The sequence below is a fragment of the Hylaeus volcanicus genome, chromosome 5, assembly GCF_026283585.1.
Source record: "Hylaeus volcanicus isolate JK05 chromosome 5, UHH_iyHylVolc1.0_haploid, whole genome shotgun sequence".
Classification (NCBI taxonomy): domain Eukaryota; kingdom Metazoa; phylum Arthropoda; class Insecta; order Hymenoptera; family Colletidae; genus Hylaeus; species Hylaeus volcanicus.
Window position 1 is genome coordinate 11771762 of NC_071980.1, and position 21778 is coordinate 11793539.

The following is a 21778-nucleotide window of genomic DNA, read 5'->3' on the forward strand; positions in this document are numbered from 1 at the left end:
TCGTGATTATTTATCGTTTCAGAGTAGAAAATATATGATTTTGTCCCAACGATATATTTTCGTAACTACAATTATAATGCGTAAACTAAATCCTAAACAAGTGACGTTGGCGTTAATAAACAAACGACTCGATGGTTATGTAATTGGAAAAATCACGGATTTTAAAAATGATTTCAAACTAATTCCATCGAATAGACGCTTGGATACTCGACGCTATTGCACGTTTACTCGTGCAGTAGATTGTACGCTTATTTTCCCGACATACGTAAAAGTATGAAAAGTATGATGTATAATATATAATTAACGAAAAAAATTATGATTATAATTTGGCTTGAGTTGTATTATGATTGGTAAAATGTAGCATAGAAGTAGATTGAAATAACGAGGCATCGATATATCTTATACATTGATGATGTCACGAGGTATGGTCGCACGAGATTCACTTGAGAATCTCTCGCAAGCGATGCCAGCTTTCATAGCAAAATTTGTAAAATTTTCAGTAAAAAGTCGTATTAACAAGAAATACGATTTACGGTTTAAACGTCTACGCGAATAAATTTGGTTAACGAATGTTGTAAACAATAGTAGGCATAAAATAAGTCATAACCTCAATTGTACGGTTTATGTTAAATGCTCTATCGCCGAGAGGCGCCACTATCAAGCAATCGCAGTCTCTGATAGACTTTGCCGTGTAAGGAACTTTCGTCGCCTAGTTAATGTAAATATTACATTTGTTGAGAATTTAGAGTTTATTTTAGCGTACATAAGCCCAAAATTATCGTTCACGTTCCCCGTGCAATTCGTTGCTCGGCGTCATTCCGTAATATTTCTCATCTAGCCGAGATCGGCGATAACCAAAAAATCTCTCCGTAGGTATTCTTTTTTTCTTTAATAATCGCTGACTTTTTTCCTAACATTTCGTTCGAGACGAATTTTACGTTTCGTCTTGTTCAGCCCCGTGACATCCCCGTGAAAAATCCAGATTCCGTCGGGATATAGTTTCCGAATTTCGTGACATTTACTGTGTAGAATAGTACAGTGATTAATTTTTGTTCATCAGCCAATTGTTACACGTATCAACAAGATAAAACGAATACCCGGTGTACATTTCATCTCTATCTTCTGTGCAACTCTCCTTAAGAGAACCAGTGTATGTTTTTCTTTACTCTGATCCATGTCGAATTAAGGGAGAACGAAGAGCTCAGTTTTTTTTTCTCAATTTTCTTAGGAAACGTTACAGCCTTAATTGTCTTATTTATAAGTTAGACCGTGCAAGAAACACATGTGTGTATGTATTTCGTAAATTTAATTTTGGCTTAATGTATACTCGTTGGCAGTGTATACATACATAATCCTAAACGTGCCCATACGCTCCTATAATTACATCGTTTCTTATTTTACATGTTTCCTTATCCCTGATGCAGATATTTGTTGATTTGTATTTATAACTTGTTCGGATATAAATAGTTTGAACAAAATAATTGGTCTCTAGAAATATATTTCTTTTAGCTGTTAATTGTGATATGTATATGCACTTATATATGGCAAAATTATAAAGTTTTTAATTTCATACATAAACGATTTTATATATTTTAAAGATTTTATTTGTCAGTGATGTAATAATACTGTCTGTATTTTCAATTGATTTCACAATGCTTTTATTACAGATGATTGTCTGAAAGAGTACATTCAGACTTATCTGTGCCCCAAGCTCCTGATAAGTATTTCAAGAGATTGTGAGTGTAAAACAGAAACATGAGGGTTGTTGCACTAGTCAGTGGTGGTAAAGATTCTTGCTTTAATATGATGCAATGTGTAGCTGCAGGCCACGATATTGTGGCTTTAGCTAATTTATATCCTGTTGGAAAGGGTAATATAATGATCACATTTATAGTTACATACAAAGCTATTTTTATACATTATACTGTTTGCTTGTTTAATAATATATTTTGTCCTTTTATTGTGCAAAAATTTCTTTATTATCTAATAATATATTTTACTTTAATTCAATATTGTTCATTGATAAGCTTTAGGAAATGATAAGAAATGAATGATAATAAAAAAATCAAATGTTTTCCAGATGAGTTAGATTCGTTCATGTTTCAAACTGTTGGATATCAGGGTGTTGAGTACATTGCAGATGCTATGGGCTTGCCAATGTATCGCGAACCAACTTTTGGTAGATCAAAAATGCAAGAGAAATGTTATTATCCAACAGAAAACGACGAAGTCGAAGATCTCTTTAGGCTGTTAACTAAAGTAAAGGTAAACACATCTTAACGCAATGGTTATGCATTGAGTATGTAAGTAATAAATTTAGAATAATTTTTTTCTATTATTTCAGGAAAAAGAGAATATAGAAGCTGTCTCCTCGGGAGCTATTCTGAGCGATTATCAACGAATTCGTGTGGAAAATGTGTAATTATTTAAGCCCAATTTAATCCCAATCCGCAAAGTGAAAATGATCAAAATTATGTATTATTTAAATGCCAACAGAAATATCTAATAATAAAAGTTTATTTTCAGATGTAGTCGTTTAGGTCTTGTTTCTTTGTCGTATTTATGGAGACGAGATCAAGACGAGTTGTTAAAAGAAATGATAGGAAGTTCTGTAAATGCTGTTTTAATTAAGGTGGCAGCTTTAGGCCTTGAACCAAGGCATTTGGGTAAATCGATCTCTGAAATGCAACCCCATCTTGCCAAGATAGTAAGTAAAACGTCGTGGTGATTAATTTATCACAAAACATTAACTGTTTGAGTATTTCCTTCAATTTTATCCAATATTGGCAATATTCCAAGTATCAATGGACTCTTAAGAAATATCTGCAAAACAAATTATACATGCATTAAACAGATTGCTCAATCAGAGATGGGCAAACTTTCATTCGTATGATAAATGACGAATGAAAATGCTATCGTTCTCAACATTTACACCATTGATCAGTTACTCAAATACGCGTTTTCTCGTTCAAGGTGAAATACAATTTCACTTTACAATTGAAATTGTAATTTTTATTAATAGATCGATATTTATTTCTTTTGTTCATTATTCAAAATTTGTATCTAGATAAGAGTTTTGCCTATCTCTATATTAAATTATGTAAAGGAATCGTAATTTATACCATCCGTTTAACATTTTTTGCAGAAAGAAAAGTATGGTGTAAACGTATGTGGAGAAGGCGGGGAATATGAAACGTTCACGTTAGATTGTCCATTATTTAGTAAAAGTATCGTAATGTAAGTTTGAAGATTTACTATTTACATTTATACGAAATTAGGTACATTTTTTCCTATGAATACTTCTCCATTTTAGAGACGAATATGAAAGTGTAGTACATTCGATCGACAACATAGCGCCAGTCGGATATCTGAACTTTAAAAAAATACACGTACAAGATAAGAATGTTAGTCGAAATGTTATATTGTTCCACCGAGGATCTGAAATGAATTTGTAAATAATCAAAGGGAAAACTTTTTCAGGATGGCTTGGATAGATTAACGCTGCAAGAGAGATTAAAAAATGTTCCTATTAAAATACCATCCGATTACATCGCAGAAATCATTGGTCCAGAATTGCAGGATGGTTGTAATCTATCGGAAGACGAAAACGATGAACACGATTGTATAGATAGTAATCTGAAAACGTCGAATTCTGGTATTCATTTTAAACGATACTATAAGCATTTTAGTTTCCCGTATAGGAAGTTAATGGAACGCGCAATGATGATACAGGTCAGTTCAATCCACCGAGTCCTATGGAAATTTTATACGAAGAAGAAGATTATCCCGATATACCGGTAGTAAATAAGAATCAAACCGGCTGGTTCTGGTTTGGCGGTGTCGCTGGGAAACATCCGGATGCGAAATCCGCGATGAGAGAAGCATTGGAGAAATTAAGCAGTAGGTAAACTTTGAGTCTTTTAAGCCACCTCTGAATTAAAAGGGTTACGCCATCTTGGCGGTGTTAAAGCAGTAGGTATTCATCAATTTTTTATAACAATACTGTACTCCCGATTAAAATGAATTTTTTCTATGGATGAAATTTTCACGACCAATCTTCGAAATTTGATCGTTTTAATTAAACAAATTCGATGTTTCTCGTCCCGAAGGTGGCATAATCCCTGAAGCTTTTTTTTCATGTAATAGCGATGCACTCTGTACTCGATGTAGATTGATAAGGCATTCGTATCGACTGTCTAGGTCTAGTCAAGAAGGAGAGTCTTCAAATATCGGACATCGTTGCCGTAACATTGTATATAAAAGACATGTCGAATTACGTATCTATAAACGAAGCTTACACCTCGTGTCTGAGTAAAATAAATCCACCAGTCCGTGTATGCGTGGAATGTCCGTTAAACGTGCACGTTGTACTTGACGCTATAGCCTATAAAGAAACTCAAGACTGCGGTGATAAGAAAGTTCATAAACGACACACAATGCATGTTCAGAGCATAAGTCATTGGGCACCAGCGAACATTGGTCCTTACTCTCAAGCTGTTCGTGTGAGTGTACTACCGTTAAAAAAGAATTAGCGTGCGCGTCTCTGTGTGTAATATGTGTAGACAAAATGTGTGTATGTGCGCATTTGTACGCGCACGCACACACATCTGGTTTACAAAAGAAACACAACAGTGAGGTAAACAAAATAAAAGTTTTCTAGAATGACACTAAGACATTAAGAACTTAATAAGTAACAAATGAACGTACAAGCTATGTTTACTAACAAGTTATGCGTATCTTCAACTTGTGCTTAAATATAGAAATAAAAATTCAATTTCGATAGCCAATTAAGCATTTATTATGACGTTACGATTTTGTTTAAATAAATGCTTAGTCGGTTATCGAATATAAATTTTTATTTTCGGACAAGCATTGTTTTGCCAAATATTCAGAAATCTAGAAGTAACGGTAGATTGATTAACTTTATTAGTGCTATGGTTGTCGTTAAATTAAGAGTTACCGTAATGGTATAAATTATTTTGTCAGGTGGGCGATATTATCTCAGTCGCTGGACAGATACCTTTGGTGCCTGGTAGTATGACCGTTTTGGATTTGAACATTAAAAGGCAATGTCGATTGACATTGCGGCACATAGATCGTATCGTTAAAGCTATGGACTCAAATACGCAACTCAGGGACATTGTACAAGGTATCTGTTTTTTGACCCACTCTAGTTACATACCAGACGCACGAAAGGAATGGGAGAAACGAACAAATAACGCCATCGTGGACTACATTGTTGTACCGAACCTTCCACGTGGTGCACAGGTTGAATGGTGCGTTTGGGCTCATAGAGATAATAATAGGTTCGAATGTAAGTGTGGATAAAAAAAAAGCAAGAAGAAAATATAGTACAATTATTGGACAATTCTCTCACAAAAATGTTTTCTTTTCTTTTTTACAGATGAAGAGACTGGAAGATGCGTAGGTAATTTCAAAGTAGCAATAAGACGTAGATGGAACTATGAGAATAATGTTTCAGCGATTGTCTGTTACATGTCTACCGGTACATATTTTTTATAAATATGCATCTACTCGCTTTCTTTGTAGACAAATAAGGAAGAATGTGTTTTAAATAGGTTCGTCTAATTCGACTGGTAATTTAGCCACGGAAACAAATTTGCCCTCTACAGAACTGACTGTAAGCGAACTGACAGAGGCATTCGAGTACGTATTGTGCAAACTCACGAAAGGATCGCAAACCGAGAATCCGACCTGTAATCTACGGATCTTCTACAAGGTCGGTAGTTCGCCGGGGCCGAATTTCGTCCAGGACATGCTATCGAAATTTTCTACGAGAAATTTAGTTACCACCATCGTACCGGCGACGCACTTACATAATTTCAGTACCTTTTTATCCATATGCGGTATTAGACACGAGTAAAGCCTAACATCAATCTTTACGTTGTCAATTATTTATAAAAACAAAGGAAGAAAAAATCATTACTGCGTCACTAAAGGATTATAAAGGGATTTTATTTGCCGTTTAAATTATTTCAATCAATGAGTACGAGCTAATGACAAATCGATTTTAATATGTATACAAAAAAAAAAGAAAACATTTAACGGCTATATGAAAGTTGACCATGGTTGTAAAACTTTATATATATATTCTAAATGATAATTATTTAGTAGTATCGGTGCTCGAATGTAAACGTTATTTTCACCTTTTCTACTGGTCGCGCTTATTGGGTTTGCTCAGAAATTCACTTGACACTTGTCTATAGTGTATTTATATTCGGCTAGTCAACGGGACATCGACGTGGATTTTTAAATCGTTTTTTGTCCCGTTAGTGTAAGTGTTCTACGTAATGTAAAGCACGTTATGTCATTTCATAACATGTACTGTATGCTACGCCTCGTTTTTTGCTCAAGCTATTTTTTATTTTTCACATATTTTACGACACGTGCGGAGTGTTAAGTGTGTGATTTTATGAAAGAATTTGAAAGCGTGCACAGCCATTTTTATAGTAGCGGTCAAATGGTAAACTGGATTTAAAGAGAGACGAAGGTGTTTACTACGTATCAGACGTATTAAGGGAGGCTGTAAATTTTATCATCGGTATGAAGAGAATATTCTAATTTATGTTCTTTTTAATGTTGATAAAAAGATTAAACTATAAACGGAGAGAATCAGAAATGCGCACTCCTCAACAAATGGTCCTCTTTCATTTTTGAAATGCTGCCGATATTATTCTGTTGTCATTCAAACTTTGTATCGCTGATACGTAGCTTTACAAAAAATGTATAAAAACAAAAAATATCTATTTGGCAAAAGTATTGTGCAAATCCTCGGTAGTTATATTGCATATAACTGATCTGTGCTTTAGGGATACATCTTGTACAAAAAGAAAAAGGAAAAAAAAACGATACGCATTGTATTAGAATACTCTTGACAGTATAACATTCATGCAACGATACGCTAAAGTCTGTATTTTGCAACTTGGTCATAATTTAAATAACTTTAATACTGTCATCCTCTTTTTTCTGTACATATATTGCTAAATCATGTAAAACATTCTTGCAGTGTATTATAAAATGTAATTAGTTTGAAACAAAACAATTGGTTATCGGTTACGTGTGAATATTAAAGAATGATATGAATTTCTAATGATACGAGGAATAACGGAGCATACTGTTTACGACGTGAATACTGCGTTACTATAAATATGTAAAAAAAAAAAAAAGATATTTGCAAGTATCCAACTCTCGCAACAAAGTACTATTCCGAGGATTATATTGCAAAAGAAAAATAAAGAAAGTGATATATATTTTTAAGAAATTGCTACTCCGTTTTGTATTTGATTACATTCCTTTCTTACCTTATACATACGTACGAATTAATCTCCAGATTTTTAAAAAATCTACGACTAATAAACTATGGAATTGTTAAACTTTTTATAAGTAATCGCAAAAACTAATACAAACTTAAGCAAATAATACATAGGAATATTTAAAAAAAAAAAAAAGAATAGCACCAAATTATGTATACTTGAAAAAAAATGGTTAAACATGATTATTATTAAATTTATAGAATTCCGTAAAGCAGTCTTTTCAATTATTAGTTTTTTTTATTGCAATTTGCAACTGTATCGATAATAAAATTATAAGACTAACCTATCATGAACTCGCTGTTTTTGAAAAAAGTTGATTTTGTTTTATTTTAAATCAATATTGGAAGGTATAATACATTACAAGTTTCAGAATAACAGAGGATTCGAAATTATAGAAACGAATTGGAATTTTCGAAAATTATCATTAAACTTTACAATAACGTTTAGTTTGAAACTTTTTATATTTTAAGTTTTATGCGCAACTAACAATAGCCATCGTTTTGTAACAAAATTTCACTTTCTCAAATTGTTTATAATCATACAATTATGTACAATCACGTTTCTTTCACGCAGCGATTCATACGAAATGTTTCACGATAACTAAAGCACTTGAATCTTTATGATGCATTCACTCTCTCCGTACAAATAAAAATTTACTATTTTATCAAATTTCTCTACACACACTTTTCACATTTTACACAGTTCTTAATTTTCGATATTAAATGGAATTGTACAGTCTGCAGTTCTTTTATGTTCTCAATGTTTTTGATACTAATGGCTTCACCACTTGTTGACGATTTGGTGCACAGAAATCACACAGATAATTTTTCCGGTCTAATAGCATTCCCTTGGTCTCCACGCAACCTGTAAATTGACATCAACAAAATTCGCTTTATTAACAATAATTTGTATATATGTGTATTACAAAATTGAACATGTTTTCCACTTTTAAGACTTAACCTACCTGAAAATACTCGTACGTATTTCAAATGCTCAAACAGTTTAAAAAAAAAAAAGACACAAAACGAATATTTGTCGAGACATGCAAATGTGATGACATGCAATGAAAAGTAAGTAGCAGAATTATATGGAATTTGTGTCAATACCTAAGTGCAGATATTTGTCACATGCGCTGCAATGCACTAGATTCGCTTCCAGGTCGAGTCTTGGGGCAGTATGACAGCGACTGCAGTGCGGACAATAGCGACCCTTTCGCCATAGCCTTGTTATTGCATAAATATCATGGTGTTAATGAACATGGATGGATAAGGTTTCATTATAATACTAGAATTTAACATGAGATAACTAATATAATATTCTGAATCCTGGACGAGTTATCTTGGATATCTCATTATCGCATTACATGTAATGTTCGGAAGCCAAGAATTCAGATGTATTACTGCGAGCACGTGAAATTAGTTTGTTTCTATGAAAGAGGAGTTTAGTGTGGATCAAGGATATTGTGAAGCAAAATTAAAGCCCCGTGAAAATTTAAAGAATTGCATTTTAGTATGCGTGGTTCAATTACATTTTCACTCGTACAGTACACCATAAAACGACAAACTTGACGTGTACTTACTTTGAACACGGAACGCATAGCGTTGAGACATAGACACGAGTATTTTTGTCACCCTTTTTATATTCGTGTTGCCATTGAGCAACACTGTTTCTGTCAGAATTCATGCCTCCAGGTTCTCTCGAACTACAATTCGCGCAAACGGCACATTCTTGACAGTGCCATCTCCCCTGGGGTACACGTCGAAGTCCGACACAGTATATATGATATCTGAAGAATATTAAATATCATGAAATCGCACTTACAACATGTATTATTACATTTATGTATTGTATTTTTTATAAGAGAACATACCCTCTGTCACACATATCACAGAAGAGCATTTTATCTTCGTCCGCGGGATCATGGCATTGGGCGCAAGTTTTGCAGTCAGTACATTGCCATGCGTATGATTGAATGTGAGGAACCATGTCTAACGTTAAGTCTATACACGACGGATGAACTGTATAACGAGAATATTATAATTATCATCACGAATATATTATAGAGTACGAGGACAAATTAAAAAATAAAGTAGTTACCATGTCCGTGGCACGTGCCACATTGTATTAATAATTCATTCTTGCTGTGTTTGTTTAAAGCTTTTAAGCACATTTTGCATTTTAATTTTACTTCCTCCTTTACGATCTCCATATCCACTTCGTCCATTGTGGATTGAGAACCTTCGGTGTCTTGTGTTCCCTCGCTAGAAGATGAACTATATACAAAATAGACGACTATCTTTCCACAAACAATATTAAAATATTAATAACTAAACGATACGAACCTTGAATCGTCCGATGACGAATCGCTGTCACTGTCACTCTGAGATCCTTCCGATTGACTATCAAATTTACGTTCGTTTGGTCTCATAGGACCGTAGAGGACGGTATTCAAAGGGTAATATCGCAATTCAGCTGGGGTATATTCGCGATAATAATCTGTGTATTGACCTGGTATCAGAGCTACGGGATAGTGTCCGACTTTACGTTCAGTTTCAACTTTCTGTTGCTTCTTTGGCACGTGTACTGTAAAGGTCTGTAAATCTAAGCTACATTTTCTATTCTCTCTGCGAGCTTTGTTCAAACTAATATTCCAAGATAACGCAGATTGAACTGCCATTTCTGCCAGATCGATTCTATTTTTCTCTGCATTTGCAGCTGCTGTTAATTCTTTTTGTTTCTTGGAATGTTCTTTCACCTGCTTTTCTCGCATATGTTTTCTATATTCTTCATACTGATCAGGAAAATCACTGCACATTACATCTAAAACTTCTGAACTGCAAATAGCAGTTAAACCTGATAATAATTTAAAAATTAAAAATGTTATATATATTCTATACTCATAATATAGATATTATTGGCCAAGATGTACAATTATTTGTACGTAATAAAAAAGTATCTTACCCATATCACACATTGCTTCGCTAACCAATCCATTTTCTCTCAAATAATTTCTTTCTTCCATATCCACCACTCTGCGCTTCAAATCTGGATACTTTCTCTTAAAAGACTTTACACCAAGATACTGTGATATTTGTTCCTGTATCATGATGGTTTCACCTTTACGATCAAGTGGCCATTCGTATTCAGCAATCTTATCGACAGTAAATGGCCCTTCATCTGGGTCAAAATTAATTTCCATTCTTCGATTTTTCACCTTCACTTTTTCTGATTCTGTAGTTGCAGTACTAAGTACACTTCCTTGAGACTCCTCATTGACTATAGTTTCAGATGCTGAAACAAATGTCACCGAAGCATAATTTGTGGAGTACGAAGACATAACCAACTACAATTTTATGACATGCAGCAATTTTAATTAAAATCTAAAATTACAGTGAAAAGAGAAATTATATGTAAAATAAGTTAGAGTTAGAAGGACTGTCAACAAGTTGGAAAGAAATGTCAACCGATTCACAATTAAAATTAACACTTAAAATCAATGTTTCTGTTTTCAAAAGATCTAAGATTTAAAAAGAAAATATATGTTGTTGTGGAATATAATACTGACCACCATGATTTCGAAATTCTACGCACATCCATTATTATTCGAAGTAACAGCACATTTTGTGTTTGATTTAAATACAACTATTTCACATTTAGGTACCTGAGATATGTTAGGACACAAGAAAAGATCTATTTATAGATACCTTGCTTGGAGGTCTACCAATACATTTATCTTTTGATTTACTTTAGACATACAATGACTATGGTTTATATTTCCTACTATATTCCTACTATGTTCTTTCTCTGAATAAATTATCATTTTAAAAGATGCAACAAAAAATATTTTTTGTACAGTTAACATGTAATAGTATGTAAACATAAAAGTGAATACAAATTATTGTGTGTTTTGATATTCTAAATTTAGTGTAAATAATGCGAGTGTTAAATACGGCCGAACAGAATATAAAATTACAGTGGTATCATTTGTATTGCTAAGAATGAATATAAGAAATACAAAATGAAATACGATCTATGTAGCGTACATAAAAGTAAGATGAAGCAATATGTGAATAATATGTACAATAACTAATTCAATACCTGGTGCAGAAATATTCCTAGCCGGAGTTTGAGATCTCGAGCCCGATTCCGCACTCATTCTCGTTTCCTCATCGATCACCTGTACCGTGGACACATTTTCTACCGGTCGTTTCGAAGTTGGCGTTAACCAATTCAAATGCTCTGGAGGTACTAACGTCTCTTTATTTTCCGTCTTAACATTCTCGGTTGTCTTATCAGATCTTTCCTCGCCAACTGACTTCAATGCGGTTTTTCCTGCTTTTTCAGGGCTTGGTTCTGACAACTTCTTATCTTTCACGTTATCTTTAGAGTCGTTCGTCATCGGTCTAGGCATCATCTCAGAAGTTTCTAATCGTCCTTCTTTGCTTACTTCCGGTACTCTGATCCCTTGCATATGCATTTCCGATACTTTGCCTGTTTCTAACTGCATAGTCGTAGAATCTGGAAGAGTACTCTTCGCTGCATTGGCATTCTTTCGTTCGTCGCTCTTTCGTCCTACACCCTTCTTCTCGACTCTGGATGTTTTAACCTTGGCGTCCATCGCTGGTTGCTTAAGAACTTTGTATAATTCTGGGGATTTACCAAAGGGCTGTTGCTGCATCGGAGGATCGTCTATCGTTATTACAGCCGTGGTCGAAGCTTCTATCGCGGTTAAATCTTGATCCATTCTAGGCTTCTTTATCATCTGAAGATCCACGCTGTCCAATTTTCGCTTTCCACGACCTACCAAACGTAAACAAATATCAATAAAATGGTAATATTCAAATACATACTACTATTTTTCAGACAACATTATTCTGTAAAATATACTAACCACGTCCTCTACCTCTTTTAGGGGGCGCATAGCTCTTCTGACTCCTGCAAGTCCTTCTAGGCCTCTCGTTCTCCCTGGATTCGAAACGTGGGATTTGTGGTTGTTGCATCTGATGCGGATCCTCCAGAGACAAAGGATCCCTAGGTAGCGTCAAATGAGGCGGAGGATGAACAGTCGTTTGGGCTAGCGGATTCCTTCTTGGTCTACCTCTCTTCTTGGGCACCTTTACCTCCGGCATTCTCGTCGGTGGAACTTCCTCTATGATTACAACATCCTGGCTAGAGTTCGAGTTCTCGTTCACTATGATCAATTCTGGCCTATGCTCGATGATCTCGCAGTCGGAATTCATCGGAGAACCAGTCGTGTTCTTGGCTAAGATGTCTTTAAGTTTCTCGCTCATGGAAGTCTCCGAGGGCTTCAAAGGTCTGACCTGGGTAATACTGATCTCTTGACTGATCACGTTCATTTGCTGAAGGCTGATCGCGCTTGTTTTCGTATCGAATACGAACTGTTTCTGATCCCTAGTCGCTACAGGCTGAATAGTGACCTCTGGCAAGATTTGAGTGAGCTGAGCCTCTAGTTTGGACTTCTTCGCTTCGATCGGCGCTATCGTGACGTCCTTGCGTTTAGGGGATATCTCTAACGCGCCTTCCGCTTTCTTCCCTGACATTTGCACCGGCTCGATGGTCAATTCTGACCGATTGCTCTGCAGAATGGAGGGATGACTGGTCTTGAGGATCTTCATCGCAGGCTCTTTGTGCGCAGCTTGCACAGATTCTTTATACCTGTGAGAGAAACCATGCGACTGCTCCGAAGCTTCCTTCATCCTATGGGCAGGTTCTCCGTGATTGTCGCAGGCCACGATCGTCGGATGGCCAGTTTTGGACAACTTGATTTTCATCTCTAAAGGCGATTCAATGTCTCGACGTTTCTGCTGTCTCTCCTTCTTCTCTGTGTCCACTATAGAAGCATCACCAGTCTTCAACAGTTTTATCTTCATCCCTAAAGCAGCGTCGGCGGCTTTCGAGTGTTCTGCGTCGGCACGCATCATTTTATTTATATCCTCGGACACTTCAGACTGTATGATGGAAGCATCGCCAGTTTTGGACAGTTTGATCTTCATTCCAATGGGCGACTCCGTTCGCTTGGCCGCCTCTTGATGAAGCCTGGACTCCTCCAACTGCTCTTGCTTCTCCGAAGGCACTATAGACGGATCTCCAAATTTGGAGAGCTTGATTTTCATGCCAATCGACGATTCGTGTACACCTTCGGATTCTTTGCTGGGTTCATGAGTGACCATTGACGTCTCTCCCGACTTTATCACCTTTATTTTCATCACGGAAGGCGTTTCGGACGTCTTCAACGTATCTTGATGCGTATCCACTTTATCCTTGCCTTCTGGCTTCTCTTTTTGTTTGGTATCTTTATTCTCGTCCGAGACTTCCGAATGAACGATAGATGCGTCCCCGCTCTTGGACAGTTTAAACCTCATCCCCAGCGGTGATTCTGTTCGCTTAGGTACATCTGGAATCTCTAGTTTCTCTTTAGTATCCTCTACATTCTCCATTGGAATTATGGAAGCTCCACCTTTCGTCATGGCCAACTTGATCTTCATTCCAATCGGGGAATCGGTTCTCTTTGGAATTTCAGGAGACGGATTGTCCATTTTCTCCTTCGCCTTGCTCGACTCTTTGCCTTCGTCTGGCATGTCCGGGGAAACGATCGAGGCGTCTCCAGTCTTCGATAGCTTGATCTTCATCCCGATAGGAGAATCCGTCCTCTTGGGAGAGTCATAGGATGCATCCTTCGGTCGCAACTGCATCTCTCTGTACTCTTCCTGAGCATCGTGTCTCTCTGGTTGAATTATCGATGCATCTCCGGTCTTCGACAACTTGATCTTCATTCCAATCGGTGATTCCGTTCTCTTAGGACTCCCCTGAACCATGTCCAGCTTCTCTTTGTGCTTCGACTGTGTGTCTTTTGCGTCCTGCTGCACTATGGATGCGTCGCCGCTCTTCGACAGCTTGATCTTCATTCCAATTGGCGATTCCGTCCGTTTGGCTTCCTCGAATTTGTGTTTAGGCTCCTTTGAATCGTCAGTTTCATGTTTTTCCGAAGAGACTATGGACACGTCTCCAGATTTCGACAATTTGATCTTCATACCGATAGGAGACAAAGAACCTTCAGAGTACCACTGACCAGCGTCTTCGATGTTCTCGTTGGATATTATGGATGGATGACCACCCTTCGACAATTTCAGTTTGATCTTTCCCAATTTCTGCCCAGGACTGTCCTCTGGATTAGGCGAATTGGCCGCTGACCTGATCTTGGGACTTTTTGGCGATCGTGGCTCGCCGCAATCGGTAATCGCTGACTTTGCGATTTTCAAAATGATCCTTGGCGAGCCCACGTTCTCGAAGTCGTGCTTCTCCGAGTCCTTCCGCGGCGTTTCCGTTATCTTCGGCTCCAACCTCTCGGACATCTTAGGCGACTCCAACATCTTCTGATAGGCGATCAACTTCGCATCCTTCGAGATGAGGAGACTGTCCTTGGAAGTTGTCGGGGACATCGAAACTTTCGTCATATCCGCGATTGGAATTTCTATTTTAGGAGGCTCCTTCAGACGTTCTTCCAAGATCGAGATCTTGGGGATAGTCTCTGACGCCTTGAGAATATTTTGGGACAACATTGGTATAATATCAGGCACCTTATTGTTTCCAAAATGTAGCGTTTCAACGTTCCGCGCGGAGTCCTCGTCGAATTTAACTTCAGTCTCGGATATCTTGATCTTTTCTTCGTCTGTGGTTAGTTTATCGTCATCAGTCTCGAGCTTCTCCATCGAGTCAAGCTTAACTTGTTCCGCTAGCTTTCTCTCGCTCTCCAGTTTCGCAGCTTCCGATATGATTTCAGCCTCTGAAATTGAAATCGAATCCGTCGCGATACTCTCAAGCTCTACCACCAACTCTGACGGATCTTCGCACAATTCCTCGGGTACAAAGAGAGAGGACGTATCCGTCTGTTTCGCTATGTCGTTCACGACGCTGTCTACCAGTTTAGGAGAGAGCACCAACGGAGAATCGATGGCTTGTTCCTCGGACTCTTGGAGAAATTTAACAGCAGATTCCAACTCGGATATTTCAGAACTAGGCTGCGACGTTTCTACGCAGACCGATCCATCGTTCAAATTTTCGCTTTGTTCAACTACATCTGACAGCAATAGATCAGGAGCCAAGTCCAGCTTGGCTTCGGTTTCCTCTAAATCGCCTACAGACTCCAACGGGGTTTCCTCAAAGTCGATATCGAGCTCGTTCTCTGGCAAGCCAGTATCCGTGTCCAATTCCTTCTGTAAATTTTCTATATTATTATCTTTACTTGTACACTTGGAAATTATAATTTTTTTAACTTTGAATATGTTACTTACCCCTGGTTCCTCAATTTTATCGTTCATAGCGTCAGCTATGTCAGCTTTTTCTATATTATCCTCCAATGACAGTGTATTGCTATCTGTTAAACAACTACTAATAACGTCTGTTATATAATCCGAAGCTTGCACGACGTCAGGAGCATCATTTGATTGTTCCAACAGGAGACTCATATCAACATCCTTTGGAGAAGTTGTTTCTTCCTGAGTTTGTTCTTCTGATTCCACTGTTTTTAACGTGGAATCTACACCTTCATGCATCAGATCTAAACCAAGCAATCCTTCCAAGGAGTCCATATTTTGCGTCGAGATTGTATCCTCCATATCTTTGTTCAAAATATCCTCTGAATCGTGCGGCAACTTTTCGGATAATTCCTCAATTTCTGCTTCTACCAATGGCAAATCCGCAGACTGTTGAAAAACTTGTTCTATTTCATTTGCCACGCTTGCTTCCGTGGTTAGAATGTTTTTAAAATCAGTTGCGCTTCTGATATCATCGTCCAGAATACTTTTGACGATGTCCTCTGTATTTTGACTCTGTTCCCCAGTGAACATCTCTTCTACGTTACTACTAGTTTCTAAAATATTTTTTAAAGTATTCCCGTCTGAATCGCTATCGTCTAACTGCTGTTTATTATTCGGTAGTTCTTGATTTTTGTTTATATCTTCTATCGTCATCGAATCGCCAGTGTTATCCAAGTTTATGGTTTTATCAGCATTTTCATCAAGAACGTCAAGCTTTTCTACATTTAACGAATCTACGTTAACATCATCGATTTCTACAGCAGATGGTGGTGCGTCTTCTTTGCAAGTTAGTTCTATGCTATCTACCACATCTTCTTTTTCTGATTTTTCTACGAGATTATTTTGATCAATTTCCAATTGCATATCAGTTTCATCCGGTTCTAAAGTTAAATTCAATTCTTCCTCTGTATCTTCCTCTTCTACATTCTCTTGTTGTACTAGAATCTTCTTACAATCTGATTGCGACATAAATGAATCTTCTATAACGGACTTTAAATCAGGAATTTGGTCTTCGTTAACCACAGATTCTTTCGTTTCTTCCATTATTACATCTGCCTCCTCTTGTACTACAGGTTTTATATTATCTTCGACTAACTGTTCAGAATCTTCTTCATCAGGCCTATCTTCGTGTTTCTCTGATTTACTTGTTTCAGTTTCAGTTAACTGATCATATTCTACAAGAATTTTAGAAGCAGTATCCTCTGTATCTGGAACTGTTTGTATATCAACTTTACTTTCTTCTGGAAGATTAAGATTCGTATCTTGTTTATTGGGAATTTCTGTATCTTTCGATTCTATATGCTGCTCAATAATATCAACCTTATTTGTAATTTCTTCAGTTTCTATTTCTTCGACCGTTGTATCCTGAACTTCCTTTAGCTCTTTGATTTGCTCTTCAGGAATGCATTCATCAATTTTCGACGACTCTGTATTTATAACTTCCATTTCAAATTTTAATCTATCGCTATCTTCCTTTGGAGAACTCATAATGTCTTCAGAATCATTTTTGACAGTAGAAGTATCTATAGGTATTGTAGTATTTGAAATTGCCACTGATTCTATTACTGGAGGTACAAGATCTAAATTTGATTGAACTTCCATTGGTTCATCATGCTTCAAAGTTGTATCAGAAAATACAGATGTACATGTTTTCAGTTCATCTTCAGGTTTATCTTCGGTAACCGATGTTTCCATTGCCTCTGGTAATTCATTATCGGAAGGTTCTGTTTTCTCAGCTTCAGATGATACAACATTCTGGCTTTTGCTATCTTCAGTTTGTACGTCCATACTAATTTCTGAATTTTCAACATTTATTGAATCATTAACTAAAGTTTCAGTTTTTAAAGACAATTTTGAAGTGCTTTGGGAGTCTAATGTAGGATTTTCTACAAAAGTTGCAGGGCTCTCGTTTTTTGTTTCAGAGTTTAACTGATCGGTTAACGGCTTCAAAGAATCTTCTTGCACTTCTGTAATTTCCAGTTTTTCAACATTCATTTCTTCTCTTTCTTGTGACGGTTCCAATACTTCTAAATTATCCTTTGTGTGCTGTGAATCCAACTGTTGGCATTCACTGATTCTAGGTTCATCTTCTGTCTGTCCAGACTCTGTTTCTATTTCATTTTCCTTTTGAGTCAATTCCATATCATTATTTGTATTTACTACATCATTTGATTCTGTATTTAATGTGTTATTATTATTTAAATTATTTTGGACATCTAAATTATGCATGTGTTCCTCATCTTCTTGGCTCTTTATATTTTCTTCAGGTATACTTATTTTTGAATCACTACTTTCGTCTTGTGTATCCATAAACTCTATAGTTTCTTCATGTTTGTCCACTTTTGTGTTTCCTTCTACAATTTTTATTTCTGCTTTCTCTTCTGCATTTTTTATTTCAGTGTTTCCTTCTAAAATTTCTGCTTCTGATTTTCTTTCTACAATTTCTGTTTCTGCTTTCCCTTCTGCATTTTCTATTTCAGTGTTCTCTTCTACAATTTTTGTTTTATTTATTTCTGCTTCTGTGTTTTCTTCTACAATTTTTGTTTCATTTATTTCTGCTTCTGTGTTTTCTTCTACAATTTTTGTTTCATTTATTTCTGCTTCTGTGTTTTCTTCTACAGTTTTTGTTTCTGTGTTACTCTCAACAATGTCTGTTTCTGTATTACCCTCTACAATTTCTTTTTCATGTATTTCTGATTCTGTGTTTTCTTTTAAAATTTCCATTTCTGCATTTTCTTTTACAGTCTCAATTTCTGTGTCCTTTTCTACAATTTTTATTTCTATGTCTTCTTCTACAACTTCCATTCCTGTGTTTTCTTCAACAATTATTGTCTCATGTTTTTCAGTTTCCTTGTTTTCTTTTACATTATCTGTTTCATGTTTCTCCATATTTGTAACTTCTTCTATGACTTCTGTACCTGTGTTTTCTTTTATAATTTCTATTTCTGTGCTCTCTTCTATGGTTTCTGTTTCTGTGTTTCCTTTTACAATTTCTGTTTCATGTTTTTTGCTTTCTGCATTAACTTCTGCAATTTCTGTTTCACATACTTTTGTTTCTGTATTCCCTATCGCAATCTCTGTTTCATGTTTTTCCATTTCTGTGTTTCCTTCTACAATTTCTATTTTATGTTTCTCTATTTCTGTATCATTTTCTACAATTTCTGTTTTCATGGTTTCTTCTACCATTCCTGTTTCATGTTTTTCAACTACTGTGCTTTCTCGTACAATTTCTGTTTCACATTTTTTATCTTTTAGAGCACACGTATCATCTACAGGTTCTACATTCTTTTCATTTACTTCTATTTCAGAGCATTCCATTGTTTCGTTTTCTTCTAATTCCATTTTACTTTTTTCTCCTTGTAATACTTCCGCTTTTTTTTTGTCTGTTTCAGCTGGATCTGCATTAATTTCTTCTTTTTCAACTTCTAAAATAACATTTTTGGAGCTATCTACTTCACATTCTGTAGAAATAATGTTTTCTGTTTTTTCTACATTGCTAGATGGATCCTCTGCATGTTTACACTCTATAGAAGAATTAGATGCATCAACTTCCATATTATCTGCTTCACTCTTTATAGTTTCAGGAATATTTTCGTTTGTACATGGCTTACTTAAACTTACACTATCACACATTTTTGCAATGTTATCTACATTATCGGATGATTTCCTAGAATCATTTGTTCCCTCTTTCTCCTCATTAGAAGTAACAGTTGAATCTACTTCATTTGGCTCGCCATCATTTGTGTCTTGAGAGTCCTCTGAACTATATGCTTCACCAATCAGCTGTAAACTTCCACGAATACCATTATCACTTTTTACATGTTTTACTTCATTGTTTACTATGTTTACATTGACATTATTACTGCATTGTTGATCTCTGTCTGATTTATTTACAGGTACTTCTTCCTTTGTAACTTTCAGAATTTCAGAAGTACAATCACTGGTAGATCGACTAAACCCAACGTCTGTTTCACTTATAACCCTAACATTTTCAGCATCTTTAACATCCATAATAATCGCAGAGTCTGTTAACATAATAGTTTCACAATTGTCTTTTGTATCAATGTCTTTTCCTTCGTTGCTTAATTCTCCACTCCCGGTTAAAGTATCTTTGTTACTAAACTGCGAATTTCCTTTACTTAACTGTTCCATGTCACCAACACTAATTGTTCCTTCAGCACAGTTCGAATGTTCGTTCGTAACAGGTTTTTTAATATCGTTACCACCTTGTTCCTTGCACGTATCTTCCCCTTTTCTTTCAAACTTGTTTTCAGTTACATTCTGGCTTCCGTCTGTTTTTGATTCGGTGATGATTTGAGAAAGAGCTGCGATTTCGCTCTCCAAGGTGGAATCGCTAACTGGTTCCGACTGAACGCCTATAATATCATTGATATCCATGATGCTCAATGCTTCTGTGTCGTACGTTTCCGAATCGCTGTCGATACAATAAGGGGCGTAACGGTCAGGTGAATCGTCCTTGGCTTCTGTTTTTGTTTCGTTTGTCTCGTCTTTGGAGCCAAACAGGCCCATCTTAGGACTTTCGGACATTGTTTTGATATTCGATGAGGGGCGCGTTAAACCTGCGTTTACGACCGTGCTTCCTCTTCGCCGTACCAATCCACGAAGGGACGAATTCCATTGACATTCGTGCGGATTTTAGTTTACTGCGACTTCCTAATCACTGAATATCACCCATCGGTACAGCACCACTGCCCCGCAAAGCTCGTATGCATCGCAGCGTTCAAGTTTATTTATTTTCGCTTGGGATCCCACACATAACCAAAACACCTCGTACGGGCAGCCTTGTATCGATTTTCGCGAAACGAGCGAGCAAATTAGTCCATAAAACACTATCGTCTCACAACGAACGTTGTTGCGATAGGACAGCCTACGGCCTCGGTAATTCTTTGTAGCTTTTAAAATACATTTTGTCAGGCTCGACGTTCCTTGAAACGACGCTTAGACATCCAGATGCTCGGATGATAGCCCCCCCCCCACTTTCCTAATAAGACTCCGTTTGGTATATAGACATGTCTATAGATCCAAGTTCATTTAATAATGCCGTTTGGGGGGAATATGTTTTCCATTGTTTAACACAAAGAATGGGAGGTGGTGCGAGCAGGTGAGAGGATTAAAGGCAATCGAACTAATTTTTAAATATATGATCTGTGAGTGCGAGCGAGAATAACATGTGGGACAAGGATAGCTGTCTTTTTTTTCAAGTTTGGTGACAAGGATAGGCAGAGCAGAGCAGAGAGAGACAGAGAGATGTGCGACAAGGATAGCGACTGTTTGGTGGCTCCATCTACAACAGAACGTCCAAGCTTGTCGTAAAATAGTTCAACTTACCATACGTTTAGATATACATTACCTTATTATATTAAATAATAAATGTTAACTATAGTATAAGCACAGAATGCTCATGAAGGAGTTTACAATTGATCTGTAATAGGCATGAAGACTGTATAAGGAGATCCAACTCCCTAAGAAAGTTACTAGAAAACTGTTAACAAAATCCCGAGATTTATATTTCATTCACTCGCTGCGCAAGTGATCATATATATATATATTATGATGAACATACCCATATGACATATATATGTAGCTGCGCGCACTAGCGCCGCAAGTGGACGAAATATAAAGCTCGGGATTTTGATAACAGTTTTCTAGTAACTTTCGTATGGCGTTGGATCTCCTTATACAGCAGAGATAGGCAAAACCCTGGCTTCGAATAAATCTGAAGTTTACCGATGTGTTTGTCTCGTTTCTTTCTCTGGGAAATGTTCGAAAGAGGAAAAGAGACAAACATATCAGCAAACTTCAGATTTATTCGAATGCTAGGGTTTTGCCCATCACTGTTATACAGTCTTCATGCTGGTAACATTTGTTGCGACGTCAATTTGTAAATTTCAAACTGCTTTCCGTTGCACATTATCTAGAGACGCGTAGCGTCTCGGCGTCAAGTACATGAAAAATTATCCGTCACCGCGTATATATACCTGGCGTTGAAGCTACCACGTATCTTTTACAGAAGAGATGGTCCATTCCAAACTAACCTGAAACTTCTTTCATGAATATCTCAACACGCCTGCAATATTTTCTAAATTT

General features: G+C 36.6%; 2 protein-coding genes across 6 annotated transcripts; one reads left to right on the plus strand and one right to left on the minus strand.

The window, feature by feature from the left end:
* The first annotated feature begins 649 nt into the window (after positions 1-649).
* On the plus strand, positions 650-6059 carry LOC128876088 (uncharacterized). Of its 3 annotated transcripts, none has more exons than XM_054122170.1 (13): positions 650-718; positions 1668-1870; positions 2081-2265; positions 2345-2418; positions 2527-2707; positions 3146-3237; positions 3314-3404; positions 3481-3655; positions 3733-3900; positions 4201-4502; positions 4987-5314; positions 5405-5506; positions 5580-6059. In XM_054122170.1, exons 2-13 carry the CDS (start codon positions 1756-1758, stop codon positions 5882-5884), a joined length of 2118 nt encoding a protein of 705 aa, XP_053978145.1. In that variant the 5' UTR covers positions 650-718; positions 1668-1755; the 3' UTR covers positions 5885-6059. The 3 variants fall into 3 exon arrangements, with proteins under 3 accessions (XP_053978145.1, XP_053978144.1, XP_053978143.1); XM_054122169.1 differs by having other exon boundaries at positions 657-873; XM_054122168.1 differs by having other exon boundaries at positions 657-869.
* On the minus strand, positions 6009-20653 carry LOC128876087 (uncharacterized). Of its 3 annotated transcripts, none has more exons than XM_054122166.1 (10): positions 15647-20653; positions 12226-15568; positions 11433-12134; positions 10296-10625; positions 9677-10187; positions 9432-9595; positions 9205-9352; positions 8914-9120; positions 8441-8556; positions 6009-8198 (listed from the first exon to the last, which is right to left on the minus strand). In XM_054122166.1, exons 1-10 carry the CDS (start codon positions 20216-20218, stop codon positions 8083-8085), a joined length of 10209 nt encoding a protein of 3402 aa, XP_053978141.1. In that variant the 5' UTR covers positions 20219-20653; the 3' UTR covers positions 6009-8082. The 3 variants fall into 3 exon arrangements, with proteins under 3 accessions (XP_053978141.1, XP_053978140.1, XP_053978142.1); XM_054122165.1 differs by having other exon boundaries at positions 9432-9607; XM_054122167.1 differs by lacking the exon at positions 8441-8556 and having other exon boundaries at positions 9432-9607.
* Positions 20654-21778: the final 1125 nt, after the last annotated feature.